Source organism: Solea solea, chromosome 1 (assembly GCF_958295425.1).
Source record: "Solea solea chromosome 1, fSolSol10.1, whole genome shotgun sequence".
Taxonomy (NCBI): Eukaryota; Metazoa; Chordata; class Actinopteri; order Pleuronectiformes; family Soleidae; genus Solea; species Solea solea.
In genome coordinates, this window is record NC_081134.1 from 12056641 (window position 1) to 12081006 (window position 24366).

At 39.4% G+C, this 24366-nt stretch overlaps 1 protein-coding gene across 3 annotated transcripts in view; it reads right to left on the bottom strand.

Moving 5' to 3' along the window:
* Positions 1-489: 489 nt before the first annotated feature.
* Positions 490-24366, bottom strand: part of eif2b3 (eukaryotic translation initiation factor 2B, subunit 3 gamma) — a 35511-nt gene continuing 11634 nt past the window's right edge. For all 3 annotated transcript variants that reach the window (XM_058644742.1, XM_058644733.1, XM_058644725.1), the window contains 9 exons: positions 20299-20458; positions 20052-20163; positions 13336-13425; positions 10106-10242; positions 9636-9826; positions 8997-9059; positions 8700-8848; positions 4886-4989; positions 490-726 (listed from right to left, as the gene is read on the bottom strand). In XM_058644742.1, coding sequence (XP_058500725.1) covers positions 674-726; positions 4886-4989; positions 8700-8848; positions 8997-9059; positions 9636-9826; positions 10106-10242; positions 13336-13425; positions 20052-20163; positions 20299-20458 — 1059 coding nt within the window. In that variant the 3' untranslated portion in view covers positions 490-673. The remainder of the gene's footprint in view (positions 727-4885; positions 4990-8699; positions 8849-8996; positions 9060-9635; positions 9827-10105; positions 10243-13335; positions 13426-20051; positions 20164-20298; positions 20459-24366) is intronic.

The following is a 24366-nucleotide window of genomic DNA, read 5'->3' on the forward strand; positions in this document are numbered from 1 at the left end:
TGTAATTTAAGAAATGCTTTGCCGAAAAGAATGCAATAAATCTTGCGACAGCAAAGGGAGAGAAGAGGTGAGAAAAAAAAAAGAAAAGAAAAGAAAGAAGAGAGTCAAGCGCGAGTTAGCGTCTTCCTCCTCTGTGTTCGTGTGTGAGGGTGGGGTGTCGCTGATAACTGATACAGGATCAAGCTGGGTGGTCCCGGGCCTACGCATAGACCAGTTCTGTATACAAATAAACTTAACCCCCACACCATTGTGGTCACCCCTCCCACTGCTTTCTCGCTACATCTCTGGTCTTCACAGCTGCACAGTGTGCACATGTAAACACACATGCACAATTCAAACATGTACGAGCCTGCGCTCCTCCTCCTCCTACAGCAGGGTAAACAGAGTCCCGCTGTTAGGTGACAGCAGTGATCTGATAATAAGTAGTGTGGTAAAACAATTACAAAGATCCCAACGAGACGCGGAGGAAAAACACACCATCACAAAGAATAATGGCTGAAAGCAGACCGGCCTTTATTTGGACACAATGTACAAAAAAAAAAGCCAAGAGTGAAACAGTCCGGCAGCATCCGGGCTTCTGTCCGGTCATCAGCTGATGAATTTAGTCGGCCTTCGGGGTTTTTGCTGCTCTCTGGTTGGTCAATGAGACGTTGCCACTCCTTATCCATGGGAGCTAGATCTCCATCAGCTGGTCCATTCCAACGATGACCTCATTAGTCCTCTCAGCTGAGAAAGAGAGATTTATAAGCTGTTTGTATTAAAAGGCAGATTCTATTGCTAACATGAAATGTGGTCATTATTGTGTTTTCAGTTAAAATGATTTTGTTCTTCTCTAGGAAACGAACAAACAACAAAAAAAAAGCCATCCATCAGAACTCATAAACGGTTGATTTACACCCTACAACATTACCTGTTAATTGCTCTATGAAATAGTTTTGTGTGTTGGAGTAAAATGAAATGAAAAATGAAAACATACTCGATTGACTGCGATTGACTGAAGTTGCGTCGGGTCTGTTACCCTCAACAAGTGCTGACTGGTGCAGATTCTGCCCAACTGTGAATTGTGGGTAAATTCGGGCAAAAAAAAATATGTCCCCGGCTAAAAAGTGCGATATTTTTAACAGGAAAAACATACACATAAAGAGGAAAAGTCCATCATTAAGTAGTAAGGAGACTCTCGCACATCGTCTGAACTTGCAAGAATACTTTTAAAAAGTAAAAAAAAAAAAAGATGTTGTTTCTTATGAGTTAAGACAATGATATTCATACTGCCATATCCATATTTTGTCCCACTCACAGTGGTGTACTCTATTTGTCTGTTAGCCACACCTATGTAAATACTTTGACTGTAATATTGGACCAATGGTTTCCCACTTTCCCACTTAAGAAAGTCATGAGCATGCAAATATAGTAGATATATGTTAACAATGTTTTGATTTATAACATGAAAAATCAAAAAACAATGTAAATGACATTAACAAACAAGATAAAGCTTATTTCTTCGAGAGAGTTTGTCATCATTCTGCATTCACAGACATGCGGGATAAATATTTATCACACAAGTGACCCACAAAATCATTTCTAGTATAAACAAAGTGTTGTTTGACAGGAGGCTGTTGGCTCCTACAAAGACATTTAAGTTAGTGATGAGGGACAAATACTTGGCAACTTTATTACTGTACACACATGCTTTTGCCAAGAATATAAAATTAACATTGGATTAGTCATCAAGTTATTTATGTGTGTTCAATGTGCTATCACACTGACAGAAATGGAAAAGAAAGGATGCCCAATTTGTAGTTAATGGGCTACAACATGCATCTCCTCTGTATGGCCCTTTCATTTATTTGAGTTCACTCCCAGAATCTTGCGTGTGGTAAGACTTAGGTCACACTGACCGCTACCTGAACCTCGCTAAAAGAAATAGATGATGCCTGGAACAGAGTCTGCCAGCATTTTCCTCACTATCTCCCTTTAAGAACCCAACTCAGTTCAGCATGAGGAGAGCAGCCTCTCCTCCCTACATCCCTCCATCCCCGAGCACCAGTGCTGATCCAAAGCAAACGGTGGATGAGAGTAATGTTCCATCCACAAAGGCAGGTTTTAGTGTGAAGGAATCTGCTGCTCAGACTTGGTTTATCCTGCTGTGCCATGTGTGTGTGTGTGTGTGCATGGGCATGTGTGCAGGGGAGGACAAAGCAGAGGGAAGCAGAGGGAGTGACTGGGGGAGAAAAGGACAAAAGTTACTTAATTTGGGCCCTTTGATTTGTCAGTAACTAAACGAGTCTTTGTCACAACATATGCCTGCACCGTGTGAAGTGAGGCGCACACTCGCACATGAACACACGCATGACCACTAAACAACATGCAAATCATGTGCAACTATACTTTTATATTGTTGTAAGTTATTGTCCGGAGGCCATCTCACAGCCCATAACAAATAGAAGTATTAAAGTAATGTAAAGGAGGAGAGGTTGGAGTTTCTGGGAGAGATTTGACTAATTCTCCTTTTCTCTATACACTTCTTTTCAGTTTTAAAGTGTTGTATTTTTGGCCAGGCAGGCATGTGTGTGTGTGTGTGTGTGTGTGTGTGTGTGTGTGTGTGTGTGTGTGTGTGTGTGTGCTGTCACTGTATAGAATAAATATACCTTCACTGCATTTCTGGGTCTTGTCTCAGACCTTGTGCTTTCAATGGTCAGTAAGTTAAGACCATATGTATTTACAAATCAAGAACAGAAAATAGCCGTGTGTTTATAAACAGGATTATAACTTGATTTGGAAGCGCTTGTTTCGAACCAAATATAGTTACAAATTTAAAGCAAATCCTTTAATCGGAGTCAGCATGCAACAAAACATCAGGTTAGAGTTTTACAGGGAGGCTGACAAGAGAAATGTGTGTTTGTCCGTGTATATAATGTATAAATACATGCACGTGTGTGCATTTGTCAAAGCAGCCAGGGTGAAGGTATGTATCTGTTGAATATAAACACCTGATATAGACCTACATGTGTGTATTTTACCAGTGTGTGTGTGTGTGTGTGTGTGTGTGAGAGAGTGTGAGAGTGGCTGCTGCCAGGGTGGTCCTTCACCACTAACAGCTTCAGCAGTTGAGTGGGTGTGCAATGTTTTTAGCAGCCTGAGCCGATGGTCAACCATCGAGACTAGTGGCAATGGACATTCAGTGCGTTTCCATGCACGGTTAAGTCAACCGACGTCGTTAAGTCGGACTACTGTCCTTGTCTCTGTGTACAAGCACTAGTAGGGAATCAGTTTATTGAATGTGTCTAGCTCTGCTCCACTAGGAGGTGAAACCCTTTCAGGCGTTTTTTGGTTCAGCATGTCGAACCCCATTCCAAGTCTTCCCATCATCCATTAGCTATAAAATATCCAATTGTTTAGGCTGAAAGAGCAGAAAATCAGTCTCACCAGTCCAAAAAAAACTGTACACTGGTCTGATACATGCAATAGTAGTTTGACTTTCAATCGCAGTATCAGGACATTCAGAAATTAGATTTAGTACCATTTCAGTTGGACTAAAATTTAGAAACCCAATTTTAGTCAGACTAAGAAAATTATTCTTTTATTTTTTCCAATGTCATGTAAACCAAATATCATGTTTTTTCTTAATGTCTAATACTAAGTAAGAGGGGCAAGATTCTGTTGAATGTCTTTCTAATTAAATAAAAAACATTTTTTTTAATTTACATGAAGAAACTGTATTGGGGTACTTGTTAGTGACAAGGACAGATTAAAATGTTGTGATTAGGTGCATTGTGTAGAAACACAAGTTGTATAAGAGCACGTATTGCATAGAATCATGACAAAATGAAATCACATTTGTTTTAATTTTTCGATGTAATATGGTTTTGATTCCCTTGTTTTCTTTTTGTTTTGCTTTTTAAAGGAGTGTTTGTGTCCACATGGGGGCTGTATTCATATTGTAAAGCCTTGAAAATGTATGGCCTTTATGATAATTTGTGTTGATTGTATAGAGTCCAACCTGTTTATAATACTATCTGAAATAATGTGAACCGGACAGAGAAACTAAACTACTGCTCTACTGAAATTTGTCTTTTTAGTGTATAGGCAGAACCACTAGGATTTAAAAATATAAAGTGATGTATACAGGAAAGTCTGATATATAACGCCAATTTGAAATGCAATAAAATGACCCCAACATCACATTTTGATAAAAAAAAGGTATTAGAGTGCACAGTTTTTTCACACAATTAGGCCGCTCAGTGTGTAAGCCAAGCTCACCCTCTCTTTCTCTATGTGTGTGTGTGTGTGTGAGCATGGACGTGGCTGGAAGCTGCTGCTGTTGAATTCCGGGTGGTCCTGCTCTGGCCCTGCTCTCTAACCTCTCCATCAATGTGACAGACACACACACACACATACACTTACACATACACACACACACAGAGCTAGTTTTGGGCACAACAGGATTAAGGAAATAAAACAAAAAAACAACTAAGAAATCTATCACACAGACTTCAGAATTAAGAAATGATCCTAGTTGGCAATTACTGATACCACACACATATATTAGTGCCTTTTCTCAGTCAGCCAGAGACAGAGAAGGCTGGACAAAATAACAGCAACAATAAACCTGGGCATGACAAACTTGAACAGAAAGCATTAAATCGTACAGTGGTGCAATGTTGTATAGCCTCTTTGTTTTTAGCCATTTGCGTCATTGGGACAAAGTTTTCAATCCATTTTGAAAAGGCAAAAATAGTGAACCTTAAATCCACCCACATTTATACTGTGGGAGCATGAAATACCACACTAGATCAAGAGCAATGAAGTCAGTCAAATGACTTGTCCCAAATAGTAAAATCACCATGGGTGTGTGTTTGTGTTTATGCATTCATGTTGGCCTCACCCTCTGGATCGATCCGCTGACCGTTCCCCACCAGGCAGTACTTGAGGTCCGCTCCTCGGCCGATGACAGCGTTACTGCAGATCACGCTGCCCTGGATATTACACCTGAAAAATGACACACACACAAATAAGATGGATCATAACATCATCATCATCATCATGCTGTGTTTGCCAACGGGCTGTTCAGACCTCCTGTGCATTCCCAAGATTTAATATGGGGAAGTTAAAACCTTGGGTTAGTTCCCTAGGAGGTGAGCCAGTGTTTAATTTCTGTAACCAAGTGAACTTCTTTGAATGATTAAAGATGAATATTTTGCTGGGAAACTTTTTCATAGGCCACACTGGATATTCGTACATGGTTCACATTCTGTTCTCACACGCATAGAACGGTACATACACACAGCTAAGCACATTCATACTGGGAGCTGCCCAGAACAACCACAGCCTTCCACTGTTGGCTGCTGACCTTCTACCCTCCACAGTTGTGTAGTGAGCTTCATGAAGGAGGTCAAACTGACAGAAGAGACATTCAGTCTGTTTCCTCATCAAGCTCATAACCCTCCCACCTGCTTCCAAGAGTCAAACATATCCAACCGAATGACCGTGTTGACGTGCCATTAGCATGTACATGTATATACAGCATCGTATAGAACAACAACAGGTCATGCTATGTGGCGGGATGTTTGTGTAATTAAGACATTGTTGGCCCTGTGCTACAGTCCCACCTGAACTGGCAGTGCCAACCCACCATGCAGCAGGTTCACATTCAGCCAAACCATCACCATAAAATTCTTGGAGAGGAGACACAGACAGTCTTGTGTGTCCTCCGTTGACTAATCGTGGAGGGTGTGTATGTGTGGGTTTGAGAATGTGTGTGTGTTTCAGTAGCACGGAGAGCCCGGCGGAGAACACATGTTGATCTTGCCCAGGTTGTGACGCACACACACTTGGCCCTCTGCACCGCACACACAGACAGGTTTGTATTGGCCCAATCTGTTCAGGTGGTTAGGCCTAAAGGGAGACTGAGAAAGGAGTGTGTGTGTGTGTGTGTGTGTGTGTATGTATATGTGTGTGTGTATGAGTGTCTCTGTGCGCGTGTGTGTGTGTGTGTGTGTTTCTCTCTGTGCGTGCATGTGTGTGCCCAGGAGGTGGTGGTGGTGGTAGATGGTGATGGGAGATTACAAGATTCAGAGTTTTGTAACATTAGAGAGAGAGGGAGAGAGAGAGAGAGACAGAGACAGAGAGAGAGACCACCAAAGAAGCTTCAGAACTGAAACACCGCTAATTACTAACACCAGGGCTCCTCCTTGCCATGACCCCCCATCCTTTTTCCCTCTCCTACACACACACACACACACACACACACACACACTTACACGTCAACCCCCACCTTCAGTGCCAACCCCCCTGTAAATTTGACCCTTACTATCCCCCTTACCAAACACGCAGCGCTTTGTCAACAAGCTCTGGTCAGCTCCAAACAAAGAAACGAGAAATGCTAGGGGTTTCTGCGACATGGCTGAGGTCTACTAATCCCCTCATACTGGCTTTTTCTTTCCCTTCTTTCTCCTTCCTTCTTATGTCCTCAAAGAAAGAAAAGCAAGACTTGCAATTTCTTTATTGCGGCGCTAGCTTGCTTTCCCCTCTCACTTCTTTCTTCCCTTCTCCTGTCTTTCATGCCTTTGTGCGTGCACCTACATGGGCATGATGAGGGTCCCCATGTTGGCTGGCTGGGGTCCCTCAAAGGCTTAAGAAGAGATGGAGAGACAGAGAAAGAGAGAGGACAGAGATGGCGTTGAGGCCTTGATGGAAAGAAAAGAGAGGGAGGAGTAAGAAATGGAGATAAAAGACAAGGAGCTTGTGAACGAGTGAATTAAAGTTTCTTTCCACCACAGCTCCTATCTAAGAGACAGACCAATCTACATGCTAATTTTACAGTTTGCACAAGTCCTCTTTTAATGCAACAATACTAACCGGGATGCATCAAGTCACAAAAAAATTAATTATTAATGATTATTAATGCATTTCAACATGACAATGTAAGATCTGATTATGTAGCAGCCTTTGCAATTTGCTAAATGTTTCAAATTTCTTTCTTTTTTTTTGCTGTCTGGTAAACAGCTTTCAATCCCACATGATATTCCCCAATTCCATAACCAGTGTGTTTGTTTGGAGCCGGTCTCTGGCTGGTTGCACACCAAAAGATGCATTGTTCACTCAGCAATCTCTGTTTGACCCCACAGAGCTCAGAAAACAAAACCTGTTGCACCTCCCTTCAACTGACACACATGCACAAGCATCTGTCTTAGACACACACACACACACAAACACACAAAAAAGCCCACAAACACACTCATTTGTACACCAAACATTGAATGGACAGATATGCAGTGAATGTATTTGTAATGGGGGGAAAGAAAACAGAGTAAAAGAAAAAGCATGCATAAATAGGGATGGGTACTACTACAATACTGCTTATTTATCCGGTACTTTAAAGGTACTCTTATTGGTTATTTTTAGGAGAATTAATTTAACAAAATAAGTAAAGAATTACCAATTTGGTAACATTTTTCATTCTTAAATTTAGGAGAACTAAATCAGGAGTAATTTTAAACCAGTTATGATGAAGTTTAATGTTAACAAATGTTAACCTTGGGTTATGGTTAGGGTTAGGGCTAACCATGTTTTAGACAACAACAGACACTGACTCTTATGATTAAAGAAAGGAAAACCAAACTGAATAACTATTTACAACATCAAAAATACTGGTTACATGGATTAGGCTAGGCCATTCATTTAATTTGTAATTCATTCAATATATGTTTATACTTAAAAGAAGTCAGTATTCATATTCATCTTTTATCTGACTAACAGTTACTATTAACTCATGGTTGCATAATTTAAGTGACTCATCGTGGGTTCCTACTAGCATAACATACCTGAGGTGGAGGGGGACACAGGAGACGTGTGCTTTGAGCTAAGCTGTCGAACACTGTGCATTTTTCAGACTGAACGTGATGTGCTTGAGATGAGATTGCTTGTATTTACGATCTTTACGAACAAAACTCTTACTGCACTTGGGGCAACGACTATTATTCACATCAATTCTGGTGAAATATCACCAGACTTTGGAACCTTTAGCTCGTTCCACTGCAACTCAGTTGGTGCAGGTCTCTGTCTGTGTGGCTCTCGCTGCCCAGACAGGCAGCAGGAGCTAGCCCCGCCCCCTGCACAGACGGCAGCGGGCTGTGACAGAGATGCATACAGACCTCTCCTCATGATTGGGAACTGTGAAAATCTGTCACAGACAAATGGCATATTTTTTTTACCATTAAAAAAAAAAAAAAAATACCATTAGCAGCACCGTCAACGTCAGCACTTATTGATATTACGACTAAGTACTTCAAAATACATCCCTGGGGCCCATTTAGTACCAGGTTTCGGTACCCATCCCTATGTAGCAGCAGTAATATTAATAGTAGTAGCTGTTCATTTTAATGAAGATTAAAGTTGTTTATTCATTTCTATGAATGGAGATTAATGGATTGTTCATTACAAGTTTTTCCTGGCAATGACAGATGATTTATTTAACTGTGAAACCTTTGCTTCCTAATCACCACAGTGTGCATGTACTGACTGAACACCGCCTGATGAGATGAAAGCGAACAGGAGGATTCAAACTTTGATTCATAAACATGCCTCAAGGGCGAAATTCTTATTGAGGCTAAATTAAAGTGTTGGCACAGGCACTTCAAAGTACATGTCACCAACGAGTGTCTGCATGTGCGTGTTTTTAGAGATGCATGTGTTCTCACCCCTCCTCAATGGTAACCCCGTGCATGATGATAGAGTTGGCGACTTTGACCTTCTCTTTTATAGTGGAGGAGTTGCCAATGGTGGACCTCTTTATGGAAGTCTTATCCGCTACCTGGCACTGAGAACCAATGATACTGTCTGATCCCACCTGAGGGCAGAGAAAACATACAGGAAACCTTATAATTTGTAAATCTGAAAGACATAATAGCTGGGAAGCTAAATAGATAAACTGACTGAAGATGAAAATGCAAGATAACTAAACTTTAATTACAGCTAATATCGAACATTATTCTTACCTGACATCTCTCAGAAATAATAGCACTTGGATGGACTGCTGGCTCCTCAAACATCTTTGGGGCCTATTAGGGAGATGGCATAGAGTTAAAAGCCCAAAGGAGAAGGTACAGATCATTCAAATTAAAGTCTACCCTTATCTGAACATAATATGGACTTGAAAGTAGGGCTGAACTACTTGGGAAAATACCTTATATTGCAATTTGATTTGGGCAATCATTTTTTGAGTCAAAGTTCAGTTCATTATTCACTGTGCGATACGTTTATGATGGAGCATTGCAACACAACACCATCAAAACTCTACATTCCATTGAAAGAGAATTTAAAGATATGAACTGTTCCCAACATACTTGAGTTTATTGTTATAAAAGAAAGATCAATCTAGAATAGGCTAATTCATTTTATTTGAAAAATAATTATTATATCAAACCTACTTGAATGTTCTACAGAAACAAAAAATGTTTTTCCAAGATTAACAATGAATGACCAAACTGATAGTTTGACTGTCATCAAAAATCAAAACAAAGAATAGAGTGCAAACTACTAAAAAGAGAGTAATACAATTATACAGGAGGGATATTGTGCACTCAATTTCAAATATATATACAAGATTAGCTCTCCAGAGTTGGGTGATGACTCACCAGTCTGTTTGCCTCTATGTAAGCAGCTAGAGTGTTGACACGGTAGCACAGGCCCTGTTCCATAATGTGCACATAGCATCGCAGCTTTCCTCCATGGTAAGCCTCACTCATGTCACCGTGATGGTCGTTCCAACAAGAGCGCTCCTGGGCCAGCTTGAGTAGAGGCTCGTCCCATGATGAGATGAAAATTTCTAAAGAACAAAGTGACACAGATGAATTAGCAGGTACAGGGTTAAAAAAAACAAAACAATGATATATGTAAATGTTTTTTTTCTCAGCTTATTACAAAATCTAAGCCAGTGTTTAATCACAGCAAAAGCCAAACATATCTGTTCTCAATACTGATGCTACTGAATACAATCTAAAGCTATTTTACAAAAAAATTACATTGATGTGGTTGAGGATGATTGTGCTTCTTTTCTGATATTGTTATATGATAATGTACAGTACAAAAAAAAAAAAAAACTGACCGTGGTTTGCGGGGCAGTCTGTCCTTTTCTGGTTCTGATCCTCTGCATCGTCTTTGGGTCTGTGACTGTTGGTTGTTTTGGAAAATTGCTTACGTACCAAATATGGTACCAACTCACCACGGATTGATGTGATGGATCTATATATATTAAAAAAGAAAAAAGAAAAAAAAAAAGGAATAGATGAAAACCAAAGCAAACTCAATATCAGTGAAGGGGGAAGATGTCCTGATTTAATGAGCTTTCTTGAGATGACGCTAATCTTCCTGATTATCAGTAGGTAGAAAAATGGTAAATGTAAATGAAGAGAGCACAGATCTCTGCCAAGGCATCTCAATATCCTATCTTGATCACAATAGTAGTGCTCACAAGCAAAAACTGACAAAAACAAAAACAACCTCTGTGGAGGTAATGTAAGAGAATATAATGAGTTGATAATCAACTGAATATGTCTGCACACAAGATATTTCTGTATTAACTAAACACTAACACACATAAAATAATGCTTAAATGATTTAAGCATTTACTGTGACCTTGCACTGACTTGAATCAAAACATTTTGCTGCATTCACTTCCACCTTAACTGGCGATGTCTTTGACAAGAATTTGGCTGCTTAGCCACATTTGCAAAGAGGAAAAGAACAAGGTTGTGCTCAAAAAATTTAAATAAATAAATAAATTTTTCCTTCACCCTTCACCCTTGAACATCATGTTACATACACAGTGCACTACTGCGTTGGCAATGTAGACATTTACAAATGGCACAATTTAAATTTGAATTGCACATGATGTGTACAATTGATACATCCTAAAGAACATGCATCAATAGCAGGGGGAAGTTAAATATACTAGAATTATTATTTAGAACAAAAACACCCAAACATTATTGCCTCAAATTTACTGTCAGAAATATGCATTATTAACCACCACATTTGAAGCAAATGTAATGGATGAAACATACATTTAAGTCTATGTAAACCTGAAGGTAATTTCGCCAATCTATCCTCTTTGCTCTGTGCTCTGCTCAGTGCCCCCCCCCCCCAACTTGCCCTCACTTACTTTCTTTTAAAGGGAGATTAGAATTTCCATCTGAATGACAGGAGAAAAACAACAGTTACTCTGTCCATTTCTCTCCTTGAGCAAGAGAGGCAGATAAAGAGAATGGAGGCGAAAGCAAGCGGGACAGAGGAGTCCAAAAAAAAGCTGGAGACAGAAATGAGTCATCTAACAAGGGAAGTGATATATGGTGGAAGAGGGTGTAGTAGTGATGTAATGATGTAAGATTTATATCTACGGAAATTTAAGTGTAACCTCCTCTCTTTACCAAAACGAGGTGCAGAGATATAGTTGTGAGTGAGTTGTGGGATCTGTTTCAGATTGGGTTTAGGTTATTTATGAGGGAATTGTAACTCCTCTAGTGAGGACACATTACATTTAAAAAGACATAATATAACTACTGGTAACAACAGATTTCCACAATTATACACTGGCGCTAACTTTTCAATGGGACCTGTTCCAAAAATTGACTAAATATTCATGAGAGCAAGGAGAGACCACAGCCTTGTGTTTGAAAATGTTGGCTCTATAGTGTTCTCAACCTTTCAAATGTATCTGGAGTGCATCTACATCAAGTTGTTTTTGAATGTTTGATATATATATACACACATGTACAAATCCCCACTCGCTCACTTGGGCAGTCTTGTGTTTCCTCAAAGCTTAGGTCCTCTACCAGAGGCCTGGGTGTCTGAGGGTTCTGCTCACTGTTCCTAGGACTGAGCTCTTGTGGACAGAGATCTTAGATGTTGTTCCTGGAATCTGTTGGAACCACTCTCCAAGTTTGGGGATTACAGCTCCTAGTGCTCCTATCACCACTGGGACCACAGTTGCCTTTACTTGCACATCTTCTCTAACTCATCTCTCAGCCCTTGGCATTTCTCAAGCTTCTTACGTTCCTCCTTCTTGATGTTGTGGTTGCTTGGGATTGCCACGTCTATCACTACTGCCCTCTTCTGCTGCTTATCAACAACCACCATGTCTGGTTGATGAGCCACCACCAGTATTACCAGCCATCTTAATTTGCTACCAATATTTCCTCTTTAAGTGTGCACAGTTTGGAAGTGTACTGACTGAAATGTCTTTTCTGAGTTATTAGTGCCAAGGAATAAACTTCTTTCTCAGTGGTTGCATCGGTGCTGTAATATTACTAATCTAAGCAAGTGGTATTTCAATACAAAGTGATATTGCAGGGCATTTTTGGCTGAGTAACATCTTCGTATTGTTGGTTTATAGGATACTTTGGTTTATAACACACTGCACTGACCACCTTTGATTATGAAATGATGAAGTTGTGTTAATAATCACAGCCCAACCAAGTTCAGAAGTTCAATTCTTATATTCATGGGGACATTCTACCCTGACAGTTTTACTCTCCATTTTTGGTTTTTATAAAGGAAAGGCTCTGCTTGTAAAATAAGGACTATTTTCCACTGACATCTCAAAGAATATGGAGAAACTGAGCCTTGCACTGTGTATCAAATCAAACAGGGTGGTGACTTTATCATTACACTCATCCCTAATATTATTTATTATTATATCACAAATCCCAGTTCTTAGAGCAAAAGATGAAGTATATTATTGTACATGGGAGTCAGTGCAGGTACAGAAGGCTCTACTTGTCATTGCTTCACTTCTGAGGCTAAAGGCCTAACAAGCTGCCTCAGTGGCACATAGTAAAACAAATTAACACCTCACAAGAATACCCCGCTAACAGGACCTTTCGAAGCCTTACACACCAAGCAAGCACGTTTAGCACTTCATACAGATTAAGCAGAAAATAGGAGTTCCTGTCAACTGTATGTAAATGCTCAACAATTCGGGGAAATATAATTATTATTTATTTTATTTCATATACGGTTAACATAGAAATTATTTCCATATATACTGTGAAATAGATTTAAAAAGTGATGATGTCTTACCACATGACACCATAAAAAAAATAATATATATATGTATATATATATATATATATATATATATACACTGTATCCATTATATCATGTATATTTAATTAAATAGATTAAATAGACATAAAAGTGGAGCCTTTATGATTTGCCAATTGTGCTTTTGCGATTTCCGTTTAATAACAACTAACTGGTAATACCACTCACACAATAAAGAGACATTTTCAAATTATTTAAAAAAGAATTAAGGCTAATCCTCTCTGCAGGACTCACTTGTTTTCTACGAGGAAGTCCACCACTGCTTTTTTCAGGCAGTAGAGGTGAGCGTCCACGAGGCCTGTTTTGATGTGCATCCTGGGATGTCTGCAGGGGGAAGACAGAAGCAGACACAACATGCAGTTATATTAAAGTTACTCTTTTTCAGATTTAGAGAATCAGAAAAATTAAGTTGTCATATTAAATCCATGGATCAGCGTTTCTCAAACAGTGATGACATCCTCAAAACCATTGTTTCGTGCAGCAAACCTGTGCACAAAAACTACAAAAATATGTAGTATTTACATTTAAGAAGAACTTTTGCTTCTCCTTTACTAAACTCGATCATTAATTCACCTCCTTGCAAGAACATGAGATGAAAACCAGACACTGCCTGTTGTCGTCTGTCAGCTACCATAGTTGTCACACGGTTTATGCTGATTGGAGGGCCACATGCACAGACTCATCCATTCATGCCTTCACACATGGACACGCAGATAAGTCTGAACATGTGACATTTATGAAGCGAGACCCAAAGGAAACCATTGCATCCTCCAAGGTTCAATAAAAAAAACTTCACCATCACCCCTTCATCCTCTCTGACAACCTATCCTGCTCTTCCTTTGGCCTTTCAATCATTACATCATAAAAACTGCAGAGGGCATTGTTCCTGGAAAAAAAAGAGACCAGACCAATGTTTTTTCATGATTTAGTCCATTTACTACAACTCACATGAACCTTCTCTTATTTCAAAGCGTGATGTTGTGATTTCAATTTGAAAGTTTGAAAGATGATTTGAAAAGTCTGTGTCTCATTACCACAAAATAAAGTAACTGACAAAAATGAGTTCAATGTTTTTTTGTTTTTTTTATGTTCACAGTGATGATCAGATCATTAAATATCCCACATTGAAATAAAATAAGTCAATAAATGAATGAATGAATGAATGAATACGCCTTGAAAGTGAGATCTACAATGAATAACATTTAGACACAAGCTTAGGTTTATTTGTTTTTCACCCAACACAATGTTTATACAGTGTATATATAACACACTATGTATACATAGTGTTGAGGGGAAAAAAAGTAATTTTTGATATTTTGTGAGCTGTGACTCAGCTACCTTAATTTATTACTAAAAAAAAACAATTATTAGCTGGATAATCACAGTACAGAAAGCCAACCCTCCAAGTTGATGGTTTACGGTAGTTTCAGCATTTGTGTCCAACAGGTCACTTGACAGGCTTCAAACTAGGAAGGTGACTTACTAAGGGCATCGGTGTGCGCAGTGCCAACTTTGTTCGGATAAGAAATGCAAGAGATATTGTTTAAAAAAAAACAACAAAAAAATAGAAAACTAACCCATTGAACTGATACTGCACTAGTTGAGTGCCAGCAAGGATGCATATTATCTCCATTTGGAGACCCTAGCACAACATAATCAATAGTAAGTTAGCAAATTTAATACAATACAATAATACAATAATAACTTCATTTTAGAAGCTATAAGTATAGAAATTGAAAATAACTACACAGCTGCAAAGTTCCAATATGTTACTTAATGTACGTGACATTGTATTATATTGGTAGTGAACTGACTAACTGAACGATGACACACCTGCAGTTGAAGAAACTGAGTTTTCTAAAACCATTTTTTAATATTACTCGCTGTTCCTTTACCTTTCCATTACTCACTTCCTCACAAAAAAACAATTTTTCTCTCTTTACAAGGTAGTGCAGTATAACTAGAGTGACTAAGGAGGATTGCTTGGTCACAAACATTTCACAACCAGATGCTGAAAGCCATAAATCCAGCTGCATGTGTGTTCATCTGTGTTAAGGCATTTTATTTAAAGCATTAAAACACATGTGCGTGCACACACGGACACATTCTGTGGCTGTCAAATGTAGTTATTCATACAACATTCCCCAGGTGTGTGCCTGCGTGTGTATATTGTAGGCTTAAAGTGGAATTTATGGGAACACCCAGCAAGTGACATCAGTGTTCAACATGAACAGGAGAGAAAAGAGAAAGAGCTGGCAATAACGGTATTGTGGCAAGGTGTGTGTGTGTCTATAAATTGAGTGAATAAGACTGATAGCAATTGTAGGACAATGGGGCCCTAAAATCTATGAAAAAAAGACGACGTGAAAGGTTCTCCTTCATGTCAAAGGCATGTGGGTACTCAGTTGGTCAAAATGAAGGTCCATCCATGTATATGTTACAATTTCTTGCAATGCAATGGAAATATTTTCATTTGGTTCAATTTCTAGCAAGTCTAAATAATTATACTGTGGAAATAAATGTATGCCTGACATTTTGCTACACATTAATGACAAAAGACAATTTTCACCATCACAAAATTCATCAATAAGGCTGGCTTTGCATTGTGTTCCATGCAAGTTGTTGGCTTAATTAGTGGATTAATTAGTGTTGATGTGAGTCTCCGAAGTCAGCTTGGTGTGTCCCAGCCTTAACATCACCAGATTTGTGCTGTGATGTAATCACAACCTAACTAGGATTAATAGGCTGACCAAACAGAAATGTACCACAATTAAATTTGCATTTGTGTTTTTATACATACTGTTATACATTACAAACTTAATTTTTTTCTCCTTTTAACATCAATTTCCTTTTTTTTTTTAAATAGGTATTGTATATGTATTCATACTGGCTGTTTGGAACCATTTTAATGGTTGCCAGCCCTTCTGATTCAAAACACTGCACACTGGCCACATGCTAATTTATTAAAGTACACATTTCCCCAAAATCCCACACCAAACATCTTGCAAACAAGGGTAAACATCTTGCTTTTCCTAACAGCACCATCATGTGACTTCTTGTTGCTGCTAGTGCTGTAGAGCTCAGTGTCAAAGGGAGCAGGAATTTACTGCCTCTGCAGGCAGGGATGACTCAACCCTTGGATTAATGACTGACTACTTAAGTACCACTACAGTCCTCAGTGGGAGAGAAGACTCACATCTCTCACACTCTCAAAAGCACACAAACACACAGCGTAATGTCTTATTTAGTTACAACTAAAATCCCACAGCGGACGATGACTCAGATGCAGCAGAATGACTGTTAATGCCCCTCATTAGTCAGGTTTCCACTACAGAGCCAACAGGGCTGAAAGGCTTACAGCTTATTCAGGACATTCAACTATTGCCTCCAAAATAAAATCCAGTCGGACAGACTCTTCATTGAGTTCACTCGCATATTTTAACCTGTGCTCTTCGACTGAAATACACATAGTGGTGTCATAGCATTTGGGTAGATATTTACATGTGACAAAACCCTCACATTCAGCATGCAACATCATTGACATACTGAATAACAACTTAGCATTTTGAATGTTTGAAAGTCATCTGGCTATGGTTTTGGAGGTTTAGCACTGCCAAGTGTTAAACGTATGATAAATCTTTGGAGGTGCTTGACTGTTGAATAAGACTACTATGAGCATCATGGTTGAGTAAGTTGCAAAGCCCAAAACCACATGACTGCTGTGTGGGAGCATGCTGGTTTTAAGGCAAATGACCAACAAACTGGAGGTGCTTTTACTTTAAATTTGCCGTAAAAAAAAGGTAATAGTCAAAAACAGTTACACCACAAATGTGAAATACAACTTATGCACCCACCACTCCATTCAACTTGCCAAGTCCATGTTTTGAGTCAAAAAATGGCTTCTCTTCTTCATAAGGTGTAGCAGTATTCTTAATTTTGTCTCGAGGAAGATAATTATCATCTTCATTATATGACTTACAGACTGTTGAATTAAGACAGGAAAGGAACACAGAGTTCTGCACAGTGATAATTTATGCAGTAAAACTCTTAGACACAATGTTATCTTGTCCATCCGGTGGAGGTTGCAATGGAAGTCATTTAAAGTTTGGAAAGCAGAAAGTGTAGTATTTGTGCTGAATGGGTTTTTAGCTCTGGTGTCTTGCACCTTCATTGCTTACAGATGCAAACCAAACCTCCTGGTCCAATATTTGAAAAGGTCATTGCAGTTAAGACATGCTTCGATAAACAATTTGATCAAACATCCTCAGTTGCCCTGCTTGGCTGTCTTTATCATGATTTAAAACAAACAGATGTCAACATTTATGTATTACTTGCAGTTCTTTTTTTTCCAATACACAGTTAACCAGCTCTCCAGGCTTGCGTCCGCTAGATTCAGACAGGTGGCAGTGATGTATGAGTGGAAGCTCTGCAGGAGCCCCTTCACACTGTTTTACAGATTCCCAGGTCAGACACTATTATGTGCACAATGTTTTTAGCAAACACACTCCAAGCCTGTGGAAGCTGTGGCAAAAGAGACTTTGCTACAGTCTAAATTTAAACAAAATAAGAGGGTGATAATCAATAATGAAAATAAAGCGCTGTGACTATGATTAAGGATGCTTGTAAGGATTTAATGTAATAACAAAGGAGATGACTCAGTTGTGATAAGCAAGTCTTAGAGTGCACAATAAAAATACACATAAATGATAAATGACAGGGTCCAGATCACCACCCGGTCGGAACAAGCATGGAGTTTGTATGTTCACCCCTTGTGTGTGTGGGTTTTCTCCGGGTACTCCAGCTTTTCTTCTCAAAGTCCAAAAACATGCAGAGGTTAATTGGACACTCTAATCTGCCCGTTGGTGTGAGTGTAAATGGTTGTTTGCCTCTCTGTGTTTGCCCTGACGGACTGGTGAGCTGTCCAGAGTTTACCAGCAGCCCCTTGACCCTCATGTGGAGGATAAAGTGGATAAATAAAATGACATGACACAACCTGTTGTGTGAGCGAGTTGTGCAGTTTGACAACTGGATGGTACCGATGTGCAAAACAGTCCTATCTTGTAAAACTACTTACCGGTGGGTTATAAAAACCCACAAGTCTGGGTTTATTGTGGTTTACCTGAGGCGATTTTGCTCTTGTTAATCTTTTTGTGTGATTTAGTAATAGGTGTGTGTATGAATCATCATTAATGTATTAAATTATCATTATTAACTTATATGTCTTTTAATGTCAGCAAGGAATGTTTAGCTGTGGGCACAATGTGCTTCCATAACACTGTGACAACATGGGACTGTTTTCTTTCCATCTATGGCCACCTCAAGGTTGTGTTTCTTTGTGTGTATTTAAAAGCATTTCTTTCTTACTTGATCTATAAAGTATATAAATAAATACAACACAAACACAGCACACACACACACACACACAAGGGAAGCACGCAAGCAGCTGCTCCGGCCCCCCTCTTATTGGCCAGAATTTACAGTGGCTTTGGCTCCATGAAGTATTTACGAGCTCCCAAAACACCCTCTCTCACACATACATGCATTTTGGGGCTTAGAAACGAAAACCTACCTAGAGTACTCTTCCTGTAACAAAAATCCCACACACCCACTACAGAACACAGTCTTCAAACACACAGACCGTGATTAGAAACCTAAACATCTGCTCCCCCAAAGCTAAGAATCTACAGATGCACACAACATACTTATCATCAAACCACACACATTCAAAGACACACAGAATGAACCAAGGATGAGTTTTTGAAACAAACAGAATTAAACAGGCCCTGGGGCTAAATTATTAAAAATCATAACATTAATAAGCTGAGACATTATCAGTCCCCGAGTGCTAGAGAAAATATATTTCCTATTTACTATTGCATATTTTATCTCACAACTCTGTTTATGATTAGGATGATGCATTTTTGCTACTCCCAAAAGAGAATTCTCCCTCTCACAGAGCCTGTGTACAAGAGGCGGGGGAAACTCTCACACACTGCAGCAATCACACAAACACGTGTGTGCGCACATAAACACACACACACACACGCACCTCCTAAGCTGCTCTCAGACATGCAATTAAGTCTATAGGTGCTGAATATAAGAACATACATTTCTGCACAAGAGGCTCAGGACTTTCTCCTGCCAGCTACCTAGTTTCACCTCATGCATCAGACGGTGCTTGTGTATGTATAATCCACAGTGAGTGAATGGGCGTCATGCTCAAGTGGCAACTGGCTCTTAAAATCAGCCATAAGAATCTCAACTCCTGCTTTGAATCCTTCAGAATTGTGATATGATATGATTTTGCAAAACCTCAAAATGGGGTTTTGCAAGTGCAAGTTTAGAGGCATCACCTGCAACAAGGCTCCAATTGGACAACACTAATTGTCAATCACACTGGTTCCCACTAATGTGTCATACTTAATTGTTTATGTTCCTCTAAATGAAAGCGAAAATCACAATACTGACATCATGGTCTATTGAAGAATACCTGAATCTAGCGACTGATACCATAACCTTATCATCGATACCCCCTGATGGCTATTCAATGTATTGCTACTTCCAGGTTGACTTCACTTAGGAAACCTGAAGCCAATGTGCTTTTTTATATACAGTATATGATCTATCTTTGGAGATTCTCCTGCAGTTGTGAATGTGTCTGATCCAGATAATCTCCCAAACCATTCATTATATGCCATCAGAAAACTCTATACCTAATTCTTCAGGTATTATGCAGCATTACTGTCTGAAAATGTCTACAGTGACACTTGCATCAATGCTAACCATACTAGTTGCCACAAGTCTGCAACAGAGGATGGAAATTATGAAGCAACCGTCATATACAGGAAGAGAAATGCAAAGATTCAAACTCCCATATATCAACAGCTGTTAAATCAAATGCATATTTCTTTTAATAGTTTGAGTAGCCTTCCCTTTGTAAACTGACTTACTTCCTCATGATGGACTTCCTTATTGATAGCCCCTCCTCCAGATCTGCCTCGTTGGCCATGAACAGCAGCCGTTTTCCTGATGGATCGACACCAACAAAGTCTCTCTGTTCAGCTAAACAAAAACAAAACAGACATTCTCAATACATACAACAATTACTTTGCATTGCTTTCAGCTTCGTCACATAATTAAAAAATATGACATCATACAGAATACAACTAGTTCTCTTTTCATTAAATACTCAGTTACCTGTCTTTTTCTTGCCCTTCTGTCCAGGGACTGTCTCTGTAAATTCATGGGCTTTGCTCATCAGCATAGACAGTGTTGCATTGTGGGCTCTGAACAGATCAACCACCTCATGAAGTGCCACATCTGTTATAAGGTCACAGCTCATGACCAGGATGTCCGTCTGAGGAAGGAGGATGAAAAGAAAAAGAAAGTAAAATACGATCAAGTGCTACTTTGTGATTTGTTGTTGCATTAGTGATTTATTTCACTTCACAGCCACTGTAATATCATGCTATCGTTTTGTATTTTTCATTTATTAAGATAATTCCAGTGTTTCATGCTGTATCTGTGGTGTGCGCTCCTAGACTATATCAGTGTGAACACCTCTGATACACAACCAAACCAAAACTGCCTGCAACCTTGTCATCACCCAAATATTCCTGACCTGGACCGTATTTCGATTAGTAAAATATGACAATAATACAAAGAAAATACAAATTCTGGTGGCAAAACACAAGAGACACTCTTGCTTAATACCCTCCTCCATCATTATGGACAGAGAAATACAATTTTTTCAGATTACTCAATTTTCAGTAGTGCAGCGCTATAATAAGTAAACCTACATAGATTAAACAACCATACGGCTACAAAGCAAACAGTCCATCAGTCACTTTAACAGGCTGCCAATGGTGTTGCATGCCTGCATGTGTGTGTGTGCATGTGGGTGCGCCCACATTTGTGTGTCTTTGTGCAGCATCCACCCGTCTGTCCAGTGATGAAGGCTGTCAGCATAACGACTAATCCCACCATTAGCTAGCGCCACTTTAATGACAGGGACATCTTTACACCGCGTGTGACACAGAGAGAAGGAAAATAATGAGTGGAGAGGGGCAGCATTTGAGCGGGAAGAAGAATCTTCAACTATTGTCAAGAGATCAGAGAGAAAAGAAAAGACACTATAAAAAGACAATTGTGTAATGTAGGGATGACTAAAGAGAGTCAATCAGCCTGTCATCAATAAAACAATGGAAAATGAAAAACTACAGCTTAGATGCAGAAATCAGACTAGTCCACTGGAACACTACATCTTGTATATGTTGTATATTTGCTTGCAATAATAATATTGTGAAACAACAGTATTTGGCAAAAAGTGATAAAATTGTGAACGTTTTGTATTAGAACATTAGGAAATGCTAGTCTGACTATAACACAAACTAAGTAGAAATATTTTGATAACAAGCCTGAAATAATTCACTTAAGTGTGTTAATAATGTGAACTGTTTTTAACAGCTGAGAGGAGATCTGTGTGTGAGTGAGTCAGTAGACGGTGATAACACTGGGGTCAAGGGTCACTCAGATGACCAAGAGCTAACTCTGAGCATAACCTGGTCTGGACCTGGCGACAGGAAGCTGCCACAGCAAAGCTGGAGGTGTCTGTGGGAGATCGACTGACACCAAGACCTTTCAACACTCTCCTCCCTCTATCACACACACAGGCTAGCTCGCATGTTCAGAAACAGAGCTCACAAGCATGTGCGCACACACAGACACACACAAGGCCTGCACAATCCCCACAAACAGGCACTCAGTCAGGCGGCAGCAGAGTGGAGTCAGCTGGAGAGACAGAGACACTTTGGCCTTTCAACAGACAGAATCTCTGGACAGGTCAGGACCACACACACTGATGCACACGCTTGCTCACACACAAACACACACAGGTTAAAATCTGAAGTTTAAGGATACAATGAAACTTTATTTGTATGGCACTTCTTTTTAGGCTTCCTATTAGAGTCCTCTTTAACAAAAATACAAGTTATAATAATATTGTTAGCACAATAACAGTGCTTAATGTGATGTCACGACCAGATGCCACAAATGCAAAAACTTTAAGGACCAGTTTCAAAATAAACTGCAGCCATGGCATCAACAGAAAATATTACTGTACAGAAGAAAAGAGGAGGACAGGCTCAGTAGAAAAAAATTACTAAAAAAGGACAATGGAAAGGGAAAAAAAAGACCCTTTAATTAGTATGTTTGCTTTGTCCCCTTCAGCCAAATCTCTCACTCCTTTTTCTCTGACTAACATTTTCAGACCAAAGGTTCACTTTTGAACCTGCAACTCTAATATACTGTGCATCTCTTTTGGCCTGCATAGACGCATTCTGCCAGGTGATTAAGCCTGAAGGAAAAAGAAACAAGTCAAAGGGGCTTTAAGTAACCAAAGCAGAAAGAGCATGTAAAGTACTCCTTTCATTTGTTTGGATTATTGTGAAAGACCTGAGCAATACTCAGGCATATCCGTCCACTTTTGTGTTGCATCGCTGTTTGAAGAGTGAACAAAATAAAATATGCTGCTTCTAATCTCTCTTTTCAGTAATCAAGAAGGATGACCCACTGTGCTCACCCGGCGTACACACCGGTTCCTGTAAGCAGTTTGTTTGATAGGACACACCAAATCCCCTCATCGGACAGTGTTTGTGTTAAGAGATGAGTGGGTGAGTGAGTGACTGTGTGTGTGTGTGTGTGTCTATACTGTACTCATGCGTCGCTTTGACAGTTTGAGTGATATCTCTGCTGGGATTTGGCAGGCCATGGTTACGGTTCTTCACTCATCACCCTCCACTGTGTGAGCGTGTGTAACTCAATGCCTCTAATCTAGCTGGCTGCTCAAAGGATTAGGAACTTGACTATTCTCAATGGGAGCATGCTGGAGCTAGTCCTATTTAAGTGCGTGTGTGGTTATACCATGCATCTGTTAAAGAACTCTTGGGTGAACAAAATAATACAAATCTGTACACACCTATTCAAATGACAGAGGAAAAAATAAAACATTAAACTTGCTTGTCACAACAAATTTGGCATTTTGAGTCTTTGATAAATCTTTTCCAAAAGCAAATCCAAGAGATTTTGCTGTGAAGAATGTAATGAGCTGCATTGGCAGTGCACTTAAGTCATGTACTGTGTGTTTGATGTGGTTAACGCTGAATTAAAAAGGGTACCTTGAAGCATATTTTGATCATGTTTCAACTGTGCCCATTGGGGATAAGAATATGTGGGAATTTAAATTCAATTCAACCTAATTCAAGAGTGAATTAGGTTTGACTAACAAAGTACTACCATCTAGCTCAATTATGTTAAAGAAATGTGAGCGTTTGCTCAACATAATTAAGCTTACTGCCAGTTATGTTTCATACTGTAACTGAAAATCCTCACTGTATTTGTAAACACACAAAAGTAATAATATCAAGCTAATCGCCCCAGAACGCCTCCTCCTCTGTAGCTTCACACTTGACTGAGCTTGTGATTTCTTTTTTACGAACAGTCAAAGATGTAGAAGTGGTAAATCTTTAGTGAATCAACAAGCCCCGAACATTTGGGACACAGTAATTACATGGTATTAAGAACAGCTCTCAAACACTACACCAACTATTTGAAAATCAGTGATAGCCAAACAATAAACAAGAGCAATTCCTTAAGAAATACATCAACATTTCTTAACTACACTGATAAAAACATGTTTTAATGGTCTCAGGAGGCCAGTCAGAACTGTGGCATATACAGAGGGACGACATATACCCAAATACAAATGTTGCACAGATGTGCATGACTACAGGATGAGAATAAATGGTGCGCCGGGTAAACTGGCAGCACAGGGAGTTTTGAGTCTTAACCATGACCTCATCTGTTTAGAAAGAACTGGATGAGGGAAAGGATGGAGGGATCAGCAGGCAGGATACAGAGGGGGTCTGGAAATTGGGGTTGAGGGTCATGGATATCATGTCAGCATGTGTAAACGTGTGTGCCTGTGCATGTGTGTATTTTAAAAAAGGTGAAATGAGGCCCTTCAACAGCCTTGGCCATCCAGGGGAGGGAAAAGCATGGATGAATGGTCACCCAGCAGTACACACAACCTCAACCTCAACTTCAACCTCTCCAACAGAGTTTATCATTTTTCTGCATCCTACTATTCTTCAGGTTTCCATGTATGGGGTAGACAATATACATAAACAAGAAATGCACATCCACCTTCTATTACAAAACACTGGCTTACATTACAGTGGCAATTGAGGGATATGGCATGTGTTATTT